The sequence below is a fragment of the Macrobrachium rosenbergii genome, chromosome 43 (genome assembly GCF_040412425.1).
Source record: "Macrobrachium rosenbergii isolate ZJJX-2024 chromosome 43, ASM4041242v1, whole genome shotgun sequence".
Taxonomy (NCBI): Eukaryota; Metazoa; Arthropoda; class Malacostraca; order Decapoda; family Palaemonidae; genus Macrobrachium; species Macrobrachium rosenbergii.
In genome coordinates this window covers 31,561,625-31,586,095 of record NC_089783.1, presented here as the reverse complement: position 1 = coordinate 31,586,095, position 24,471 = coordinate 31,561,625, and the positions used below count along the sequence as shown (strand labels likewise).

General features: G+C 36.6%; 1 protein-coding gene across 1 annotated transcript in view; it reads left to right on the top strand.

Moving 5' to 3' along the window:
- The window catches only part of LOC136828740 (irregular chiasm C-roughest protein-like), a 212,209-nt gene that overhangs the window by 34,932 nt on the left and 152,806 nt on the right, over positions 1–24,471 (top strand). Inside the window, exons 2-3 of the mRNA XM_067086927.1 lie at positions 493–1,304; positions 13,559–13,688. Of these exons, the coding sequence (XP_066943028.1) occupies positions 1,241–1,304; positions 13,559–13,688 (194 nt within the window). The 5' untranslated portion in view covers positions 493–1,240. The remainder of the gene's footprint in view (positions 1–492; positions 1,305–13,558; positions 13,689–24,471) is intronic.

Sequence of the window (24,471 nt, the reverse complement as noted above, 5' to 3'; positions counted from 1 at the left end):
TTACTTTACCAACATTTACTTTTAATCATCTCTTTAAAAACTATCAGACGTTTTGACCAATCTCTTCAGTTTCTCTTTCTATTACCTGTTAGCGCTATTTTATCCACAAACCCAGTCATTCGACTTTAAATTCACAGCCTCTTTCTTTATTGTACAAACCATGTCTCATTTTTTCCCAGGGTCATTCATCACCCCATATATACTGTACAAAGAGAATAGAACCAGTCTCTCTCCTACTATTCTTATACAAGCTTCATTGTTGTAAATAACACTTGATTTATAAGCTACTTCTTTGTCAATGACTGCAGTACTCCTAGTGCTCCTTTCCGTTTAAGAAATCTGTTACCTACCCCCACTTCCTTGATTTTTTATGTCTAATTTCTTTGATCAAGCTTACCGTCGTCATGAAATGACAAGAAATTATTTCTAATTAAGACCCATATTCTATATTTTCAGCACACGAACTAATTCAAGTTTCTCATTCTATTTCAGGTTTTTCAACACAGAACTGAGAGGAAACACAGTGATGACATATACACGACTTAAACTCTATCAGACTGAGGAATAAAATTATCTAAAAAAAAACTTCTAGAAGAATGTTTTTCTTCTATTGATGATAAAATGGAAAGAGACATAAGTGCTTTATTCATTTCTGAGATATATTTCCAAAATTCCATATGTGCTTCTCAGAGGAAAAGTGATCATGTTTTTCTGGTACAGGCCATGGAACAAAGTACACCTGTGTATATGCCAAAGCTGCACAGAGACAAGTGATGCATACTCAAAAATATGCAGGAGAGGGACCGAATATATGGACTGCCACAGCAGGTTACCTCATCAGCCAGGTGGAAACAGGTGTGTCAGTCACAGCGTATACCCCAAAGGACTGCATCTGTCTTCTACCCCTGTGTCATTAATCCTTAGTGCCTCGTCTTCCGTAAACGTAATTGCCTCTTTGTACTTTCTGTGTATATTTCGTAAATTAGTTGTTCAACTGTCCATCAGCTTAATCTGGTGTATTAGAAAATGTTTTAGCGAGTGTCTTACCAAACTGATTGTGAAAATACAACGGGAAACTATAGACCCATACCACGAAAAGAGTGGGCTGGAGAGGAGATGACACAGGTTTCAAGAATTTTTCAAGAGTCTGCTTGAAAGAGGCTCTTCCACGGAGGCAGCGGCCTTGAAGCGGCCAAAGAAGGCGTTTTCAACTGGAACAGGCAAGAGTCTGTCGTTCCCCATGTTCGCCATTTTGGTTATTATCACACTTTGCCCTCCATTCTCTGTGGCCTACGAACTAAAGCGTAAGTAATGATTTTATGTCTTACCTCATTCCAATAGACCTAAGCTTCAAACGTTTTTGTGTGCATTATCATTCGATGTTTTGAATTCAGATACTAAAAAGATCTCATTTTAATGCAAATGTGATAAGTATGTTATTGTAAGTAATACATTTCATTATTTCCTTTTTATTTTAATTAGATGAGGACTTTTGCTGTCAAATCTTCAGATTTTTCTTAAGAATTTTGTAACCGATCTAATTTTAACTTCATTTTATGTAGCATTCATTTGTGACAGTAATCACACACACATACACACACACATTTATATATGCATGCAACAAAGAGGCATAACGTGCGAAGTCAATATCACAACAGGCCAAGAAGAAAAGACCTGGGATTCAAGCGATACAAAAGTCAGTTACAGCATTGTACCTGAGATTTTTTATTGTATCATTTGGCACTGGGGAGACATTATAAACATGATTGCGCGCTCGCTTTCAGCTTCCGTATGTATATATATATATATATATATATATATATATATATATATATATATATATATATATATATATATATATACATATATAATACCATAAAGAGAACTAGGATCGAGTATTATGACCGGACAGGTTTTGTCTAGTTAAAAATTTTCAAAAGCATGGTTTGACAGGGTAAGAACAGTGTGGGCTGTAATATCGCAGAGGATAGAAAGATCAATCGTTTGCTAAAAACGAAGAGTTATCAGAAATTTTTGAGAGCAAAAAAAAAAAAAAAAAAAATTCTTTGGCATGCGTGGACTGAGTAGACTAAGGATTAATATCATTATTACTCAGCAGATGAAACTTATTCATATGGAGAAAGCCCACAGGGACCATTGACTTGAAATTCAAGCTTCAAAAGAATATGGTGTTCATCAAGAAGAAGTGAGAGGTAAAGAGAAACACAGAAAGAAGAGATCCCACTTATTAAAAAAGAAAAAAAAAAATTAATTAATAAACAGATAAATAAAAATTTATGAAAATGCACGAGGAATAGGGTTAGGGTAGTAATGCACTGCATTTTCGCTTGAACTTCTCAAGTTCCAACTGCACGACATTCTCTGGGAGGCTGTTCCACAGTCCAACGGTGTGAAGAATAAAGGACCTCTGGAACTGAGAAGTTCAGTAGCGAGGCACATTTACTGCACACTGGGGCTGCTGTTCAGCGAATCTGGTTGCTCTCGGCAGATAAAGGGGATCAGGGATCAATTGTGAATGTGAAAGATCTCTGTTGAAATACATCTTATGAAAAAGTGACAGACAAGAGACCATCCGTCGATGGTTCAAGTCATGACTGCTACTATTAGGAAACAGAAACCTACCATCACAAACCACTCTGTCTAAAAGAGATAAATTTCTGGCAGGAGCAGACATCTACACCTGAGAACAGTATTCCAGTAAAGGAAGTACAAATGACCTCAAACACGTTGCACTGACTTTATCACTTTTATAAATATACGAGACCTTACGAATAATACCTAACTTTCGTGCGGCATTTGCTAAAACTTTCATTAGATGTTTCTCAAAAGTTACACCTAGGATAATTAGAGCTTCAGACTCATTCAGCAAAGTTCCATCCACATGAAGGGGATGATGGGGTGGGAAATCTGTACGAGATCGGCTAATCAATAGTGTTTTCGTTTTACTGGAGTTCAGCCACATACTCCACCGACTACACTAAGTAAGAAGGGATATTGTTGATTCAAATAGGCATGTGAAAGAAAATGTAAAGGATGTTGGTAGGGTGAGAGATGAAGTGAGTAAGAGAAGGTGAAGCAAGATAGCAATGCATCTGCAGAAAGTTTATGGGAGATAAGGATTATTTATAAAAGCAAAATCTCCTATATGGAAGTAAAGTGTTATGGATGTTGAATGCAAACGAAGTAAAAGTTGCATAAGCTTTCGAAATGAAAAGATGAAATGAAAAGAAGAATGCAAATGGTAATAAATGAACACAGCACGAATCAGTGTGTATAAGGTATGCAAAATCAGAAGTGCCGGTTAGGTATGTCGCGGAGATAATGAAATGTTAGGGCCTAATATTCAGGAAGTGGAGGAGTGTGTTCAAAATAGATTTTCAGCACTTTCCAGAGCAGTCCCAAACTTCGATGGAAGCTTTTTGAAATGGCACCAAAGGTTGCATTGTTTCGGGCAGCAGAAATAGCTGAGAACAGTCGGTAATGGAAGAGTTTTTCACTGGCAGAGAGGTCAGCCGATTTCAATATCTGTATGCGAAACACGGGAAGCAATCTCCTTGTATAAGATTTTTCATAATACTGATCATCCTTTGCATTCTGATCTCCCGTGATTATACCATCCACCACGTACTCCTAGATATACTGTTAATTCTAAATTGTCTTTTCTTCTGTGAGGTTCAATATCTTATGGTGTTCTAGAAGTTTCATTTCGGCAATGATTAAGCTGTGGAATGACCTTAGTCCTTTATGTAGTTAACGTTGGAACTTCAGAAATTTAGACTTGGTGCAAATACCTCTTTTTTGAGAAGGCTGATATGAGTCTTACTTCGCAGTCTAATTATCCATCTCCTTATCTGATTTATCTTGTTTCATTACAATTTCTCTTTCATAGTTTAATCTTTATTTCCCATGTTCATTTTCTGTGCAGGGCCACTTTTCCTGTTGGTGACCTTCCACCGGTAACATTCTGCTTTTCCAAAATTAGGACCGCAACTTGGCTTTTGATAATAACGATGATAATATTAATAATAAAAATTAATAAAATGGGTTTTCATGCAGCGTGTACTGGTAGCAGATGTTCATCAGAAAATAGGGTTCTCTGAATAATGTTCACGAATTATGAAAGAAACAAGAAAACAAAAAGAAAACAAAAATCAGAACTGAAGACAATCGATTTCACTGTCGTTGGCACCTTATACTTACAGTTCAATAACCAACACAAACAAAAGCCTTCCGTGAAACTCTTCGAACTTCCTGTGTTCATCAGTCCCCAACAACACCAAACTATAGATTTGAGGGCAAAACTTTCAACACCGAACAAACGTCGCCAACTAAATGTAAGGGGATTGGAAGCTGCTTCCGAGGAGGCTAAGAAAAAATGATATCTTTGTGTCCATTTCATTACTCTGCCACTAAAGTTGAGGTAACTTGCAATGGCAAAACATGAAAGAGAACAATGTTGAATCCTAGATCATCCCTTGGCGTATTATCTCGGTGAGTATTGATGCACATCTTGGAGTGGCAACTGATACAAAAGAAGAAAGAATGATTTTCTTTTCTTCCTTCTTAAACAAAGGCAAGATTGGCCCTCTTTCGCAAAAGACGAGAAAGAAAAAACAAGCAATGAAAGAGCGTCTCATAGAATAGAAAATGAGTTCGAACGCCGCACGAGAAAAAATAAAAAAGGGAAAAAAAAGCTTGAACCGGGAGAACTCGTCATTATTTTGGGAATTGGTTTTGAATTCCCGGTACGACGGAGGAAATGATCAAGTTATAAAACTATTTTGGGAAGAATGCAAACGAATAGAAAAATTATCTCACCTCTTCTTTCGGATGATTTCGGTTACAGACGTACAGGGTGGAGGAAGTAGATACTTGGAGATTTTACTGTATTCATGGGCAATGAGTAACAAAAAGTATTGGCGTAGAACCTGATCTTTTAATTTCTTTTCATATGAATAATGGGAAAATTGTATATTACGTGAAAGACAGGCTTTCTAGTATTGCACTGAAAGCCAATACTTCACACTTCTTCGCAGTCTTCCTTACGTCGAACCACGAACCTTACTGAACATAACTTGCAACAGATAGAAATACTGTTTCACGTACTGTCCGTATTGCGAATGCGCATTCGTTCAAGATATTCATCATATTCTCCTCGTCTTGACAAGGTCATAACATAAGAGCTGAATCGGAAGGAACCAAGTAGTTATCTCGAATAAAACGCTAGCTTTTTACACGTAAAAATATAAAAAAAGAATAAATATGATAAAAACGAAAGGTAGAGTGTGTTATATCAAAACAGAGGCGATATCTAACAAGCGAGCTAAAACAGTCTGCAAACACCAAATAAAGAAGAAACTAAAAATTAAATCAAAACTTCGAAGAAAAACTTAAAATGATTTTGAACAAATTCAGAGAGAGAGAGAGAGAGAGAGAGAGAGAGAGAGAGAGAGAGAGAGAGAGAGAGAGATCAGAAATGAATTAGAATTTACTGTATCGTATATAAATGTTTCGTTTTGTCTGCAGATTACTGACATCATACAGGAATGAAAAATGTTTATAGCTTATAACTATTCCCTTTTACTCTGTAAGGCTGTATTATTCATCCGCAAAATCTCCCACAACATTATTAAGCCATTCAGGCTTAATAATGGTTCCAGAAAAAGCCGATTACATTTTACTGTATCTTCAGATATTATTTTGTAATGCCCTCATAGTGAGTTATTGTGCAACAAGACCAATGTAAGCACATGAATAAATGAAGAAGTATATTCGTTCATTACTTTCAAAGTTGAAATAAGATATGAATCTTGAACTAGTTCGAATTTACTTTAGAATATCAAATAACTGATTTATAAAGGGAGTACAGAATGACAGAAAGATGACTTGAATTCCTGGAATTAAATTTGCTGCAAGATTGTCAACAAAAAGCTCATTACATTCCTTGTGAGAAAGAGAACGTTAACAATTTCTGATTTCGGTCTTGTAAGAATTGTGAAAACACTTGCAAGGTAATACTGGAGGTACACAATACAACGAAAATTCCACTAAGTAACGTGGATGTTTTCATCGAGAGAGAGAGAGAGAGAGAGAGAGAGAGAGAGAGAGAGAGAGAGAGAGAGAGAGAGAGAGAGAGAGAGAGAGAGAATTTACTATAAAACAAGATGATATTAGAAGTATTACGGATTTTGTTACAAATGGATAACATTTTTATATATGTGAATCATGGTAGACATTCTTGACTAAAGAGGAAAATCTGTACTGTCTTAGCCATATGGCACATGATTGGCTGACGAGGTGGCCTAGCAATGAAGAGAACCTGATAGAAACTGAGAAGGGAGCAGATGTTGCACCAGATGACATTAGCAGCAGTTATAACGTAGATCGAAATTCGGGAGAAGAAATCGCAGAAGAGAAACGTGTTCCAAAATGAAAACTTTGGCTAAAAGAGCCTTATTCCAAATTACGAAACGCGTTGCAGATATTCATAGTGGTAACATAAGATTCTCTAGGTCCTGATATTGGAAAGGAAGTCTCGGGTAGATCTTGTCCTCTGGAAGCCAAACGGATAATTCCAAAAGCGAAAGTTATACTTTAGGTTGTATGGAAAGTGAGTGTAGGGAAAAGTTGTAAATGGTTTGTTAGTGTAATAGTTTAAGCAGCACCAGCACAATGATGGTTTGACCGTTCGAGCCTTTACCTATCTGTTGAGTTTTGACAACTTAAACTTTAAGAAAACAAACAAACAAACAAACAAAAACAAAAACAAAAAGACTGGTACAGTCAGGATATACAAATTAGGTGAAAATGATGACTCCACTCGAACCAACTTATATGTAAATTTACTAAGCAAACACACTTATGAACTAAATTCATAGGGATGGCCACATGTTTACAGAAAGGCAAAAGAGCAGCATTAGGGGCATTAATGATTGAGGGAATTAGCCATTTTATCAAGAGAGCAACTGTAAGTTTATCGGAATAAAAAAAAAGCGAATGCTTAAGTGACAAACCCACTTTCTTTTTTCAAATCTGAGCAATTAAGATTTAATACTATCATCATTATAAAAGAAGGAAAGATTTTGAGCTGAAAGTGTCAGAGGATATAACAACAAAAAAGTTTTCCCAGACACCGAGGCTGTGATCTCAGCAACCGGAGGCTTTGCAGATATGTTATTCAATGAGCCCAAATAATCCAAAATAATCAAGAAGAACTCAGAGAACCATAATGTTTTAGGAAGAGGCAAATGGAGGAGGACTCAAAGGAAGATGTTTAAAATATTGCAAGGAGACTCAAGGGTAAAGAATAGATCAGGTATGTTACATCCGCAGTCGAGGTGATCATTACTTTAGTCACGGAAGAGACACGGGCTTTATTGATTAGTACAGCAATTTGAAAAGAGCACATTCGTAAAATGTATATACAAAATTTTGGTGGTGTGCCCGATTATGTCATTAAATAGTGGTACGGAGTGAAAGACTGAATAATAAAAACTACACGGAAGTAGGAAACCGCGATAATACCATAAGAGCAAACTTCAAGTTTAAAATGAAAATGTGAACATAAACTCTAAATTGATGAAGATCCTACAATTTTTCTCTATTTTTACAAACCTTTGGAACGCAAGAGCAAACGTCAGGCCTCGGAAGATATTGGGCATCACGTCAGTACAATCACCTATTGCCATGTTCTTACATTGCCATCACTTAGATATGAGAGAGAGAGAGAGAGAGAGAGAGAGAGAGAGAGAGAGAGAGAGTTTTCCTCAGCAGTCGTCTGTCCTTGCAATCTCAGTGTAACCAACAAAAGGCAAACGGATATGACAGGTAAGTGACAGGAATTTAATATCATCAGCCTCATATTGTTACCTGAAGGTCAATTTCATTCTCCTCTAACCTGGTAAACTTGCCTTGAATAGCATTTAATGAGTCCTCTAAAGAGTGTCTTCTTGCGCTTTTTCCGCTCATTTTTCGTCGTGTGCCTTTCTTAATAAGTATGCTTTCAATTCATTCATTTGATTTGGAGCCACATTTAGCGGGAACTTTTCGTTTAAGATGAGTTTCGCTTCCTAGTCTTCCCAACCATTTTTTTATTTATACTTAATTTTTTTTATTTTTCATATTCTTTTGTCGATATGAGCATGATGTTTTCCATTACAACGGAGTTCAAACAAAATGAAACGATGCCTAATCATTTCGAACACCGAATAATTAGCATATTCATATTCACATTTGTAAATATATACCGTATTCATGTGCATATATGAATATAAATACATTCATTCCTCGATGCTATTTAACTCTGGAGCTTCAGTATTATGATTTTTATTAATATTATGCTACATTGTACAATGTTCCGATTATCTATAATGAAAGTAATACAATTCTCTGGGAATAGTCAAGACAACGAAAATGAATCCTAAATTTTTAATAATTTCGCTTAAAAATCAACGTTTTGCGTATAACGAGCAATTTCGAAGGGAGTTCCCCAATCGAGCACTGCAATTAACTCATATTCACTGACTTTGAATTTGCATAATCGAATTATTCACTGTGAGAGGCTATTTTTTTCTTTTGGGAAGAACACCTAAGTTGTTTCATTATCTTGTGAAATGATGTTTTGCATTTTTTGGTTCACTTCGTGTTTTTTAGTAGTAAGAATAAAAAATGGATGATCTGTCAATTTCAAGAAAGGGCTACGTAGTGACGCCACTAAGTGATAATTAGGAATATTATAAATAGGACTTTTTATTATAGTAATAACAATTAACTAAGATGCCCATCGCCATTGCTCATTAGTCAGAGGTACCAATAAACTCGAAGACTTTGAGATGAGCTATGGCAAAAACGTTAAAACTAGATCCCGTACTTTACTAAGAATATTTGCCGGCATCCTTATCAGGCTGAGACACTCAGGAGATTGACAGGATTATGTTCAGCATTAAAGTACCCAGTGATTGCTAACGCTGCCTGGGCCAAACGACTGTAATGAGGACTTTTTCAGGAGTCAATCAAATACAGCGGGGATGGGTGAAGGTTTTGTGCTTGCAACTCGGTAGATAACGAGTTCAAATTCTGCTTGAGAGCTGAATTATAACTATTTCATTTATTTGTCAGTCATTGCATTCATAAATATAAGGTGAAAAAATGATTGTAATACACTGTAAATGTACTTTAAAATACTGATTCAGACGAAGTATAAAGCCGTCATGTTTAGTGAAATTTTAAATATAAACGCTTGAATATACATCAGGACTGAACTGGTCAAATGACGACCCTTTGACGGCAATATTTCTCCTCAAAAGGGCAGTTATCTTCGTCCAACGTAGTTTATATCGAGGAGCTTTCACGTCTCCTGCGAATTCAGACTCATAAACTAGGCTGGGCCAGCTTCATAATTATCAAGTCTGACCACAGAGGCTGATTACCTTTGGTTAAGTACACACCAAAGGTAATCAATCAATATTTTCCTCAACGTGAGTAGTAATATAAGAATGAATAAAGACAAAAACGTCGGAACGCTAGTATTCATTGGGCAAGGTAAATTACCGCCTTGCATGTAAAATTACTCTTTACTCGAACTTTGACAAACATGCACTGCGCTTTCACAAAAAACTAAACCCATTAAAACACCTAAATCCATATTCGTGAACACTAGTAATGAGGGAGAACTATTACAACATTAATTGATTTAAGCAATCAACTTACTTCATCAGTAACAAAGAGAGGCATGCGGGTATGCAGCTCGACTTGTTAGAGACCATTGGTAGCTACTCTGCACTTCCTTGTATCTCGGATGACTGAATCGGGGAATCTCCATTAACAATTCAACACTGATGCATATTTTGAAATCAAATATAACCCATAGCACTATTACACTGCAAAATTGTAGAGGTTGTATACTTCTATGTAGAATCTATAATACTATTTGATAGCACAAGGAGGTAAGATTGTATTTGCTTCCAAGTAACTGACTTACCACAACGCCCACTAGATTGTCAAGCCGTTGTACTCAACCTAACTTCTTACATGCAGAAAAAGATCAAACTACATTTGTACAAGATATGCCTATTTCAAATATGTGAAATTATTTATAGTTTCAGTGCTGTCACTGATGTGGGAAATACACAAAGCAAAGCCATAAGCAAGAAAATAGAAAGGTGGATGCTTTAAATGTACTTAACATTCACTACATTTACAGTTACATGCGTTCAAATAGAATTGGTCTTGCAACTGTAAAACTTTAATGAGCTGAATATCCTAATAACATGAAGAAACGCTTACGTTTTCTTACTGTTTTGCAGTTAATGAATCACTGCCATACATATTAATATAAAAAAAAAAACACTGTAAAACTGCACCAATACAATACTGTTGATCTAATTGCCTACAAAATAATATCTGTTCAGACATTATCGCGTTTAAACACAATATTTTTTGTTCGCATTCAACGAATAATCTGTAAACATTCATATTTTAATTCTATATTACATTTTTCACTAATTAGTTATGTAATTTAATTCTCTATTACATTTTTCACTAATTACTTACTTAATTTAAATCTTTATTACATTCTTCACTAATTAGTTACATAATATTCTGTTTTTAAGAAAAAGTTCAATTTCTCAGTCATTACCCAATGCTTTGGAGCCAGGCAGGTATTTACCGTTAAGCTTATTAAGCTTATTACACGTGTGGGAGATTATTCAATATGCACTCTATTTGCTCACTACACGGAAGTTTCATTTTCACAGCTTAATGACTATATTAATATGGAAGGTGTTTGTATAGCACACGCCTTTGCCGACGAAGCACGAGAAACAGTTCTTTATAATATCAAGTATTCTTGGCAAATATCTTGGGAGATATTTCTCTTCAAATAATAACACTTGCGCTACATTCACCAGAAAAATTTGGGATTCGCTAAAATTACTTTTAAAAAACGGAATAAAACAGGAAAACAAATACACAGCAAGGAAAATGGATGAAAACGGAAACAACAGTTACTAAACAACTTTATGGAAACAATAACTCGACTAAGGAATTATGGCCACTGTCGAAAATTAGATGTCACTCTAAAAAAAAAAAAAAATTTAATTTCCAACTCTCTTTTGTCATGACCTTGTGGACATACATGCATACATATGTACAAACATATATACATACATACGAGAGGTACATCTTAGCATTTTTCTTAAATGTCATTTTCTCAAGACCTCATAGTTTCCTCACGAAGTTTATGTCTTTACCCGAAAGACCACCAAGTCCTCCTTCTGCAACGTTTTAATTAAATTTTCGTATTTGAATAAAAATAAAAAAAAAAAGATAATTGAAGATGATATCATGCATTTTCACAATCAGTAAAAAAGCGACAATATTTTGGACACTATTTCACCGCGGCATTGTTCATGATAGATTCATTTTTTATATTTCTTGTCGAAGGTTATTTTGTTTGTTTTCCTGATTTATAACTTTCATTTTTAATTACAGAAAGGGGTAAATGAGGGGAAAGAAAGACTGGAAGCTACACGGACCCAAAGTGACACAGTGTGACTTTCGTTTAATTGGAAAAGAATGAGGGTAATCAGATTAGATTGGCATGAGAAGATCCGATAACTCATTTAAAAGTTTCGTCTTCAGTGTACTTTAACCTTCCCTTTCTCAGCCCCCACCCCTATTCCCTCTCTCTCTCTCTCTCTCTCTCTCTCTCTCTCTCTCTCTCCATTCATTTCAGATGAAACTTCAAAAATATTTAAGGGTAACGAGGGCGAGAAACACAGGGCACAGATTTTCCCACCTGTAATTTTGAGACCAGAATTGATGAAAACTTACTTTGAAAACCGGAAGCAAAGGAGCAAACATGTTCCTTACCTGTAACCAAAACAAGGAACATCTTATAACACTTCCCGTTTGGTTAAAATTAAAACAAGAAATATGTTAAGAACGGCAAATTCTTTATACATATCTCCGAATGAACAACAACACGAGTAAAGTGTATTCCTTCATCCATGCTGTTAGCAGACACAGATATTGGAAGTGAAGAAAAGAAACTATCAAGCAAACCCCTAACCTCTTTCTAATGACAAATGCAAAAAAATAAGTTGTGATTCTTTGCTAAAGAGTGCCAGTTCCAGGTATGCACCTCCTGCCTTGCAACTCTGGCCTAAGTCATGGCTTTGCTTGAGATTACTTATAACACTCCTAGATTTGACAAACATTTGCCATTTCGGCATTCCAGCTTCACAAAAGTCTAAAAGAATTCTTTGGATCCCCAAACTAAAGTATTATGAATAATCTAATGAAATGATTGTCTTCAAACTTTTTTTGGAAATTGTACTCATATATCTAGTAGGAACGAGATGCTTAAAAAACAAAATCACTGGAAATGCTGTTTATGTATTCCCCATGCACAATAATGAACATCGCAATTCCATGTCTATCTTAAGGCGTAGCAAGCTATAAGCACATAAACAATAGAGACAATGAATGCTTAAAACATCTCTTTACCGGGAGGAGGTTGAAAATGAGCAGTGTACCCAAAAATATATAAGCGCAAAATGCTCACATCCTATGATGAAGGATGATGAAGGAACAGTCTGACTTACTAGTAACTTATACCTTATCTCACCTGATTGCACGGCTAACTTTTTCTCAACCCTTGTCGATAAACAGGTTGATGTATACTGACAGCACTTATGGATTATAGGAGTTATCCCTACAAGTAAAATGAAACACACAATTAGATGACTTGTGTACCCCGTTTACATTGCCTATGCTATTATCATCTTTGCTATAATATTGATCAATATTTTAGTTAATTTATTTTATCCTTGATTATCTGATTATATGTATAAGGTTAAAATGTAAAAGATCCATGAAAATGTTATGAAGAAAAAGGATTTATACACGCACCAGCTTTCTCTAAGCATCCTTATTATTATTATCATTATTATTATTATTATTATTATTTTAATGAAAATCAGCGAGATTTGCTGGGGGGGGGGAATCTGAATAAATCACATTAATGTTTTATCCTCTCACGGAGGCGTTAATTATCATTACTGGCAAGCATTTTTGGTTCCCTGGCAACGGGGGTTACACAATATACTGTAGGTTGCAAAATATATTATAATGTTTCTCACCTTATGAATATTCCAGCGATGTCTCATTATGTCCTACGGTCTTGTACTTCACCAGTATAATATATGTATGTATGTATGTATGTATGTATGTATGTGTATGTGTATGTATATATATATATATATATATATATATATATATATATATATATATATATATATATATATATATATATATATATATATAAGATTATTTCCTAAAAGCTACATTTGAAGCTAAGGACAAGAATACTGAAGCATTGCACTGCATCAACGAATACCTTGAACGTACTCATGTAAGTGAAAATGAATTGACTCCAGCTTCATAACATCAGCCTTTTTTCTAATACATGTTAGTATGTGACCGAGTTCTTTCAATAGCATTTAGGAGCCTAATGTCAATTACTTTCTTTTCACAGCAACGACTACTATGTCCGTAGTGGCCCTGGTAGGGGACAAAGCCAAACTGCCTTGTGAGCTTCCCATGCCGAGCGACAGACCAACTCTCGTCCTCTGGTACAAAGACCACGATTCTAAACCTTTCTACAGGTATGGGTGTTTTCCTTTATTTTGTTGTGAGTTTTAAAGCTTACATTTCTAGTGGTAATTTGTATCTTACGTTTCGTTATATGCTTGCTCTTTCATCTAATCCTAGCATCTCATCATAAGTCTAATCAACTTCACAGTACTAGGGAAAATTTTGAGACATAAAAATGATAGTCATAGGATATCCCGAATACCTTTGTCTAACAATACAGTGGAAGTATGGATGACACACGAAACAATGTTTGCCATTCATTAGAACAAAACAGCAGATGCAGTATAGTGATCCCATTGGCTTCGCTATGCTGCTGTTTAAATGGAGGAATTGAAAAAGAAACGTCTTCGTGACAGCCAATGGAAACACCTTACGTTGAATGGCTTGAGGCAGTACCAACAGTCTTTGGCGAACAATCTATCATACGAAACACAGCGAAACACCACCTAATTTTTCCTAAGGAAGATGAAGTTCATCAAACCGGCTGGCACTGTCTCAAACTCTTCCTCAGGTGTTGCTGTTACTTCCACTGACTTTCCGAAAGACGTTTCCTCTTCAGTTCCTTCATTAAATGCCAAACACTGCCAACAGACATTAGTCAGAGGCGTATCTTTTCGATTTTAGACTTCTTAATCTCCTTTTTTTTCAGTAATATAAACTTATCTATGGAACATACTTTGGTCTTATGAACTATACGTGTATGACTCCCAGCTGAATGTTCTTTTCTATTTCATGTCAAGTGTTTTGTATCACGAAACATTGAAGCAGGTTCGCACTTCGTTTGGTAAGAGACTTAAGAACCCATACTTCTACTTCTCTGAGTACTTTCTGTTCTCTGGGGAAACCTGACGGAAGTTTCATATGTGAAAACTGAAGATTGCATAAGAAGAAATCAAGCAAGGAAAAATGCTCATGTATTATTCATCCACGTGATGAAAATGGAAACACATACAAATGGAATACAATACCATTGCATAAATTCCCTAAATAATGACTCAGCTAATTGAACAAGCAGTTGATATAAAACCAATTTAGAAAAAACAAAAATTCATTCCTGAATTACTGTGACTACCTTGTGAATTCTCTCAGGCAGGAGAGAAAAACTGTTATCGATTGAATATTTCTGTACATCACTGTAACTTTACCAGTAATATGCTTACACGGCATACCTTTAACTTCAGTTTTGAACAAGATGGCGTGCCATCAAATGAGGTCACGCTGAACGGTAAACCTTATTAGAACAACACTAACGGTAAATGTATTTTACATGGTGAATAAACATTATGAATGGAAATAGAGGAAACAGTAAGACTTATAATCTAATGTTGTGCAGCAATTCAATTCATTAGTTTTCAGTGCAGCCTCTTTATGTTTATCTCTTAATAAATAATGTAATATTTGAATATGCTTTTGTGCACTCGCTATAAACTCGCGTCAATATAGATTAAAAGAAACAAACGCATAAATAGGACGTATAATATATGTTTACAAAAAATAGTAAATGCGCATGTACCTTATAGTTAGCAAATGAAAACATGCATATGAAATTCATTTAACATATAAAACAATGGAAATAATAATATGAATACAATGGAAAACTGAAGGATTCTGCAGATTAAATGATCAGTGCCTGTGATAATTCATTTGAGCTACTACATTTCGTCAGGTGATAAATTGCAAAGTAAACATATATTGTTACAATACATTATTTAGCAAGAATATTTCTCACTTTTGCAGTTCTAAAAAAGCGACTAGATATTCTCTATGGTAAAAGTTAAACATTGATCTAAACGGGAATAATTTTTAAACTAATGATTAAAATGGGAATAACTTTTTATTACCCACATGACACAAACCAATCCCACCCAAGAAAACTCGGTCGCCCGGCGGCGCGTGCCCCCAAGCCTTGGAACCACTGGGCTAAATGGAGTGGAAGAGGTGAAGGAATGAAAGAGCCTTATTATCCAGGAAGCCCGACATTGCGTGCAAAGATAAAACTCTCCAAGTATGAGCGAAGCAACTATTGCTGTCCTGTTTTCTCTAAGCCTACTTCATTACTATGGAAACACAAACCCACATAGACCGACAGATAGATAGATAAATACAAATATATATCTTGCTACAAAAAACACAATACGAATCCTTATAGTTTGTCTGTATAATGCAATAAGTCTGCGGGTAATAAACGCCATGTTTAACTAGTGCAAACTTTTAGGCAAATGCAGAATATATATATATATATATATATATATATATATATATATATATATATATATATATATATATACATGTATGTATGTATATGTATATATATATACAGTATATATATATATATATATATATATATATATATATATATATATATATATATATATATATATATTTGGGTGGGTTTGGCTTGATGAAATGAACACTGATTTAGAAAACTGCTGAGCTTGACTAGCTGTGGTGTCAGTAGGTAATGAGGTTTGCTTGGAGGTGGATGGAGAGGCACCATTTGGGTTCTTGGTCTGTTAGGAGGGTGCTGCTTGCTAGCTCCCCTTTCAAAACGGCACTCAGATTTGGAGTACCCAACTTTATGACAGTAATTGCATACTGGAGGTTCTGAAGGGAGTCTGTTCTGGCAAGCTGGCCCTGAGAGATGCCCAGGTGGCACTATGTGCTGATGAGATGTGCTGGAAGATGGGTTATATATCTCCCAATCGTCATCAATACAACAGCTGTCCATGAGTGTTTTGGGTTGCTTGTCATTGAGGTACAGAGTGAGGGCCCAGGAGCACACTAGAAGAAATATTCCAGCATCATCCTGTTAAACAGGTCCTCGAACTCAGTGCATGTCATGGAGTCGAGCCAGCACTGACCAGCTCGGGTCTTGTGATAGGACCATTCAGCCCAAGTCTGACCGATTTCTTTTGGGAGAGCCCTAAACCTTTATCACCATTTCTTCGGGGTTATCTCATAGGCCTTAGTAATTACCTTATGAACTTCCTCCATGTTTACCCCTGGTACCACTATCCAGTAAGCAGAGGGCAGCCTTTGTTTTACCTTCCATATGCTTCAAGAGAAGTAAGGCCCTCTCCACATTGGTGGTAGTGTAGTTTGCAAAAAGTGCTTCTACCTCCTCCAACCATGACTCTGGCTCGTCTTCTGTCCACTTTGGTATCAGTGAGTTGATACTGGATATAGAAGGATTAGGCAGAACAGTTGTGGGGTTAGAGGTTTGTTGGTGGGCTAGAGCTGCGTCACTGTCTTGTCGGGCTTTCTCAAGCTCGATCTCCTTTTCCTTTAGAACTAGCTCATACTTCCTTTGTTCTCTGTCTGCCCTCTCTCTTTCTTCCCTGGCTTCTCTCTCCTTCCTTTGTTCTTCTCTTTCTGGTTTTGCTTCTTCGTACTTCCTTTGCTCTTTTCTCTCCTGTTTCTCCCTTTGGAGTGAGGCATCTAGCTTTTCCTGTGCCCACTTGGTGAGCTCTCTTCCCATGAGACCCGCCTGCTTTCCCATATTCTTGACGGTTTGGTAATGTTCTACCGACATGGTTCTGGTAGGTTAGGATGTATTAAAATGGCTTTGGGAATTAAAAATGATTTTGGGAAGTGTCCCTTAACCTTGGTGCCACTTCGATGGGATGGCACCTTTCAATAAGGTGGCACTGTGGCTGAGTGTGCCATTCAAAGGTCACACTGAAGGAGTGGCCCTTGGTTAGCAAAGCCTTATGGGTGGACATGCTATTGTTAGCACTCTGTGTTTCAACGCACAGTTGCGGCTTGTGCATGAACACAGGACTTTTTCTTGGTGGTACTGGGGGCTCTGGTGTATTCTGAGAAACAACACTAATTTGCAGTACAAACCAATTGTACTACAGGAAATGGCACTCTGCCCAAAGCAGAGCACATGTGATAAGTAAGAGAAAAGAAAAGGTAAGACACTTCAAGTAGGTTACTCGTTGACAGTGCACCAAATTAGTGGCACCATGAAAGGGGAATCCTTTTGGTTGGCACTCATGGGTGACTAGTTCCTAGGTACCAGTGATGCTGCTTCCTTTCATGCAGAGGGAGGAAGACTAGGGTGTGCACTTCAACGTGCAATTTATTGCTTATGGTATATGTAAGTCTTGAAAGTACCCACTCATGCGAGATAGTTTCAATAAACTGTTGTTAATTTTAACTTAAACCCAAAATTATTCTGTGGTGCAGAGGTTTTTTTATGTTGGTACATTCTTTTTCTTTTAAGAAATGGCTCAAATACCCGCTCTGTCGCCTTAAGGGTTTAATGGAAAAGTGTGTGAAAATTATACAAGTAACTCTGACATACAAGGAATGTGTGAAAGAAAAGCAAGATATGCTGATGACCCAGGGGCTATCCCAGGGACTGTATTTACTGTATAGCCTTGAGTTTGATTTGTTTCCCTTGGCTTTGTAAAGTAACTGTATAGCCTTGAGTTTGATTTGTTTCCCTTAGCTTTGTAAAGTAATAGGTTATCTTTCAATAATATCTCACACAATTAACAAACCATGCCTCTTATTAATTTTGGTAAAATAGCATACTGGTGAGAATATCCGAATCTCTCTCTCTCTCCCCCAACTGAGAACATATTTCGTATAAGGATGACTCGTTACCTTTAACCAAATTAAATAGACTCTGCTCTCAAGGGTTAACAAGAAATGTGTTTTCCAATTCCCATTACTTTAATTAATTTGTAAAAGATTTTCAATTTAGAATGTGAGATTTACGTTAGGTATGCGAGTAAAAGAATGGGAATAGGCTTGTTGGCATATGCGATGAATGACAGTGATTGGAAATGGCTGCTCAAGGTCGTACCTTTGTTTTGATGGATGAGTCACATGGGAATGTTTACAGTTAAACGAATTCAAAATGGCGTGACTATCAACAGCTGAGAGTGAGTGTGGCTGCCGTCCACTGCTCTAGTAACGTCAAGCGGTCTCCCACAGTGTAATGCAGGACCAACTTATGACGACACACACTCTTTCATTACTTTACGCTGCAAAAGAAAAGGAAAAACACAAACTTTTCTGGTGGAATGACTCATGCCTATACGTAGATGGAAATCACTAACTTAAAGCACCAATAATGAGATTACATTACTTATGAAATGGAGAACAAAATTCGAGATGGGAGGGAGCGAGTGGGGGGATTCGACTGATCTACTCTTGGTGGCAGTGTTTATTTTCAGAACCAGCCTGAGGGCTGCCAGCCATATTCCTATGTCCTATGGACTTATAAAACTGCCCCTTTTTCCTATGTGAGAGAAGCTGCTCACACTAACTCTCATGTCACATGCACTAAGCTAGTCTGGCTAGAAATTCAGCATCCATGCATTACTCACTGGTCTGAGAGGTAGCAAGTATATTCCAAACTTGATAACTCGACGCTTTGACTTGCTCAAGGAAATTTAAAATCACTCTGCTGCTAACTGCTTTGAATTTATCTCTGATTAGTAAATTTTAGATTTAAACCATCATTTATTTAACACTTTCCTTACCTAATGCAATTTTAATAGTATAACACTGATGTTAATCTCTTACCTGTTATCTCTTTTCTCGGTTCTGTCCAACCTTTATTTATGCCTTGTGAGAAGTAATTTACAATTAATTTATTTCTAGGTTCGTTTCACATCTCAGCCTAGTGTTTTAGTGGTCGCTAGTTTTACTAATTGACCGAGAGCTCTAGCAAGCTCGACAATGTTACATATTTGGGTGGGTTTGGCTTGATGAAATGAACACTGATTTAGAAAATTGCCTTATGGGCCACTTACCCAGAACCAAATATGTAAGCAAATGTAGTAAAAGGGATAACTTACCTTCTAATTTCATCTAAACAAAAGAGCAGGTCGCCATGAAAGCCGTAGCTACATCAGAATTACTTTATTTCACACAATTCGAGCAGGGGAAATAAATCATGACTGGTATGCAACCCTCCCAAGCAAGTGCAACAATAATCTTACAACAAAATTTACAATTAATTGGCTTTTAGAATGAAATGGAAATTTTACACAATGGTCATGCATAGTGGAGCCCGTGGCTCGTGAGTATTATTAATTACATCTAACATGCAGTTGCAGAAGCAGGGGCTTGCTTGTAGCAAGGTTGAATTGATTATCTTCTAAGGCAACTTCTCACAGGAAAGGTCGGTGGCAGAAACATGAAGGGACAAGATAACAAGTCTCTGGAAATAGATTTCCCAGATAAGAATTCATACATAAAAGATTTTATCACTTGAAATGATCCATCATAATGGAGGGGTGATTTACTCTGTATCACTGAGCAAAGGATTGTTTGAGTCTATCAATCGAGAAACATGCCAAGCGCCATCCTGGGCCAAAGTATTTTTTAATCTAATTTATTATATTTTAAAAATGGCACTTGGCACGTTTCTCGACTGAAAAGCTCATTTCATCAATAGACTAAATTCATATGGGGCACATACTAATTTTCAGCAAAGGATTTTATGTTGGGAGGTGAATTTTAAGGAAAAGAAATGAGAGATTTAGTGAGAGGAATAGTGACTGGTGCATCAATTGCTAATTTCAGGATTACCGGGCAAATCCAAATTTCAATGTGCACAATTGGGAAATCTCCAGTTGGTCCAATAGGTCTTTCTTTAACAACTGAGGGCTGCTTGTAGCCAGGCCGCTTGTGACCTCAAAATCAGTGTGGCAATGTGCCAAGACAAATGGATACAGCCCGAGATCCAGGGACCTAGCAGATCAGAAGTCTGCTCTAGAGGGTGACTGAGACGAGACTGAGTTCCATCAGCTCATTTGTGGATGTTTGTCTGTGTATATGCTTTCAAGCCACAGAAGTAGCGACTTGCCTGGGGGAGGTGTGCCAGCATTCCTGAAAAGCAATTAAAACCAGCAAAACAGAGAGAACAGGGATATAGGTCTTAGTGGCAAGGGTATAAAGTGACTACAAGTATGCCTACCCTCCAAATGAGTAAGCTAATTCATTTACCTGCTTTGACCTTTCTCTCAAAACTGGCCAAAACACCACTTCGCTTTCCATATCATCTGGTCTGGGGCACTACGCCCCAATGGATTGCAATCTGATCCCTATGTTAAGACAACAGAGAGACAAGAACAGCATATATTTGTGACAATATATATATATATATATATATATATATATATATATATATATATATATATATATATATATATATATATATATACAGTATATATTTATATATATAAAGTCTTTGTGTATGTATGTATGTTGTCTGAAACAGCTCCAAAACCTCACAAACCTTTTTATGATCTGATACCATCACACTGCCAATTATGGAATAACGTATAGACCAGGAAATAAACAACAAACGATAATCTGCTGTACGGCAATGTCCCTAATTTTCCGATTGAACAAGAGAGAGAGAGAGAGAGAGAGAGAGAGAGAGAGAGAGAGAGAGAGAGAGAGAGAGAATTCGTGCAGGTTCATGACGAGGGAACGTAGAGTCATGCAATTTATGAGGATTGATTACAGTGAATGAAGATCATGACAGAATGGGTAAACATTAAATAGGGGAAGGGAGGCTTATGCTGATACAGTTTGAGAGTGAAAAAACAAAGAAAAATAGGAGGAGGAGGAGGAGGAGGAGAATAAAAGAGAGGAAAAACGTAAGAAAAGGTTATCGATCTTCCTATTAAGTCTTCTGCTGACGAAAGTTGACATTTCGTGTTGTATTACGCAGAATATCAGTTCCTAAAAATAACATTTGATCACGCAACGCACAATTGTTAAACCTGCCATTTTCGAATTATTGCTTCATGATCTAATTCAGGAATGTTTCTGGTCTGGCAGACAGGGATCTTTATAATACCGAGTAGTAATTTATAATGGCTTCTCTATACGCTTGGCTGATTGGCTGAGAATGAGTCCGTTGTATGTCATTGGTCTCCTTTTCTGTTCTCTTATTTCTATCTTTACCTCTTCTCTGTATATGAGTTAGTCGCGCGTCAGTATAGGGGAAATTTAAAACATTATCGATAAACGGAAAAAACTTACAGTAATATTTTGCCACATGATTATAGTATGTACATACATATTTCTTTAATTTACGGACACAGCTTGTTATTCATAAAAGGGATAATATATCTATATATAAGTAGCACTGTATGTTCTCCGCCAAATGACCTCTCAGCATTCGCAGCACCAATTACCAAATAACAACCCTTAACAGAACAGCTAATGAGCGGCCAAATAGATCTTCACGAACGGAACTGCCTTCACGGACCTGTTAACCGGAGGAATTAGCCATTCACTGGTTAATCTATCAGCGGCAGAGGTTACTTTTAGGAAAATGTAAATTAGAGGAAGGACCTGAAATTTACCAAACTTCGAGTAGCCTCATTCTGTCGCCACTGTAAAGCGAACGCTTATATAAGCTCTAAGCAGAACTGCCTGGTGTTATCCAGTCTAGCTATACTGTAACGGAACTGGTATGTTATTTATTTATCTGTTAATCCGTTTTATGAGCGTAATCTGTACTCTAGTAAGAACAGAGGGATAAATAATTTGAGAGGTGACAAGGTTGTGAGGGAGGTGTCATTGCAGGCAGGTGATGATGTCCAGGAAAACTTGTGAGGCCGGACGCTCAAGTGATCGTCCGGCCAAGTGGATGTTTAAATAAGAGAGGAGACACTATGAAACTGAAACTCAGCATAGAGGCAGAGAAAGCTGAAGGACTTATGGACTGATATATATATATATATATATATATATATATATATATATATATATATATATATATATATATATATATATATATATATATAGAGAGAGAGAGAGAGAGAGAGAGAGAGAGAGAGAGAGAGAGAGAGAGAGAGAGAGAGAGCACAGGGAAACACTTCAGGAAACATATTCAGAGGAAGACGGACGAAAACCACACATCACTAGGCTGTCTTTTTTATTTTATAGCTAACGTTTCGTAATTATTTACAGAGTTACATCCTCAGTGCTGTGCAAAAGAAAAGATAAAAAAACAATTAAAAGCACAGTCTTAGAATACATTTAAAATATTACAGAGTTCGAATAAAATGAATAGAAATAAAAACACAACAACCTAGAGGTGAGACAGTAAGGAACTAAATGGAAACAAGCCACCACAGAAAGAGGTTAAGCTAAATGCAGTTGACTATATAGCAGATGTATGAGTATTTAAGGATGGTACAAGTTGTTTTATAAATAATGACTCAAGGATTGTTAAATCTTGAGGGTTGGCAGTATGACCGATGACACTAAAATCTTTGTTCTCAATGCAGGTTTTACATTGTTTTGAATGATTCCTGATATTGGAGTGTATATACAATTCCATGTAACTCTTGTGACAACTTTTATATAGACCAAACGAGTAAAGCACGGGAAAAGAGAATAGAACAGCATAAAAAATGTGTGAGATATGCGCAGGGGAACAGTGGTATTTTTGTACATGTTAGTGAGAACAATCATGCTATCAACTGGGACGGGGCAAAAAGGATTGTATATTCTAATAACGCACTTGAAAGGAATATCATTGAATCTAGTTTTATAAAAGAAAGTTACAGCCACAGTATGAATATCAGTCGAGGGATGTATGAATTTGATCCTTTAATATCAAAAGAAATTTGTAAATTGTTTAAATTTTAAGGTAGGCAGTGGAGATGTATGGTAATAAGATTATCATATTTGTAAACACGGTATGGGGTCAGCAGTGCTAATGAGTTTTCCAACCCCGCCTCCATGACACCTGCCAGGTGTGGATCTGTAGTCTCCTATGGTCGGTAAGTTTATCAGTATTGTCCCGAGAGTATATTGAGATTTTTAGCCAAATGAGTTTTGAAGGCCACTCCTACCTTGACACCGGCCTGTGGGTGGATCTGTAGTCTCAAACTGTTGTGTATGTTCGTCAGTACTGTTTCTGTAGTATGTATATTTGTGACTTTTAATACGCTGTATCAATCCTTCGTCAGTGGCTTGGAAATAAAGTCGAAACCGGTCAGGACCTACACCTCGTCTCTTATTTTTCACCTGTGGTAATGTGTGACAAATGAATCACGTGCAAATGTGATTATATCATATATACATTTGTGTGTATGCTCGCGCGTGTGCTTGTGTGCGAATAGATTATAGAAGAAAGCTATTTTAGTTTTAGTTTTTTGTGGTTGATTTTTTTTTTGCATAACTGTAACGGTAGTTAGTTGAATGGGTTTAAACCCTAGGCGACTTCATCCATTCAGTGCCTTAAAGACTCAAAGAATGTCAGTGGTTCTTCTGTCTTTTTCAATTACCATCTGATAAAATATTTTTCAAAGTACATGTGGGCAGTAATGTTTGGCGTGTAATTTAAGAATTTGTCATTAATCAGCTGATTTGACATTGAATTATTCTTTCCCCGTGACCCTCACCTAGGGGGTATAGGGGCATATTGAATCTGATTTTGGTATTATTTTTCCTTCTCTCTCCTTTTGGGCGTGCGTGTGTGTGTGTGTGTGTGTGTGTGTGTGTGTGTGTTTATCCTTGATTGTATGACATATTGACGGGTACCTTCATATATTTACTGATATTTTGAATAAAAACATGCGGACGGTCATAGACTTTCAACATTTAGATGTTCAAAATGTCCGTCAATAGCTAATGACACCGATCAGCACGCTATATAGTTATGGATGAGAGAGAGAGAGAGAGAGAGAGAGAGAGAGAGAGAGAGAGAGAGAGAGAGAGAGAGAGAGAGAGAGAGAGAGTCTTTTAAGTCAGACCACAAGGTTCGCTGACCTGGTCAATCATCCAATCAGCAACACATGATTT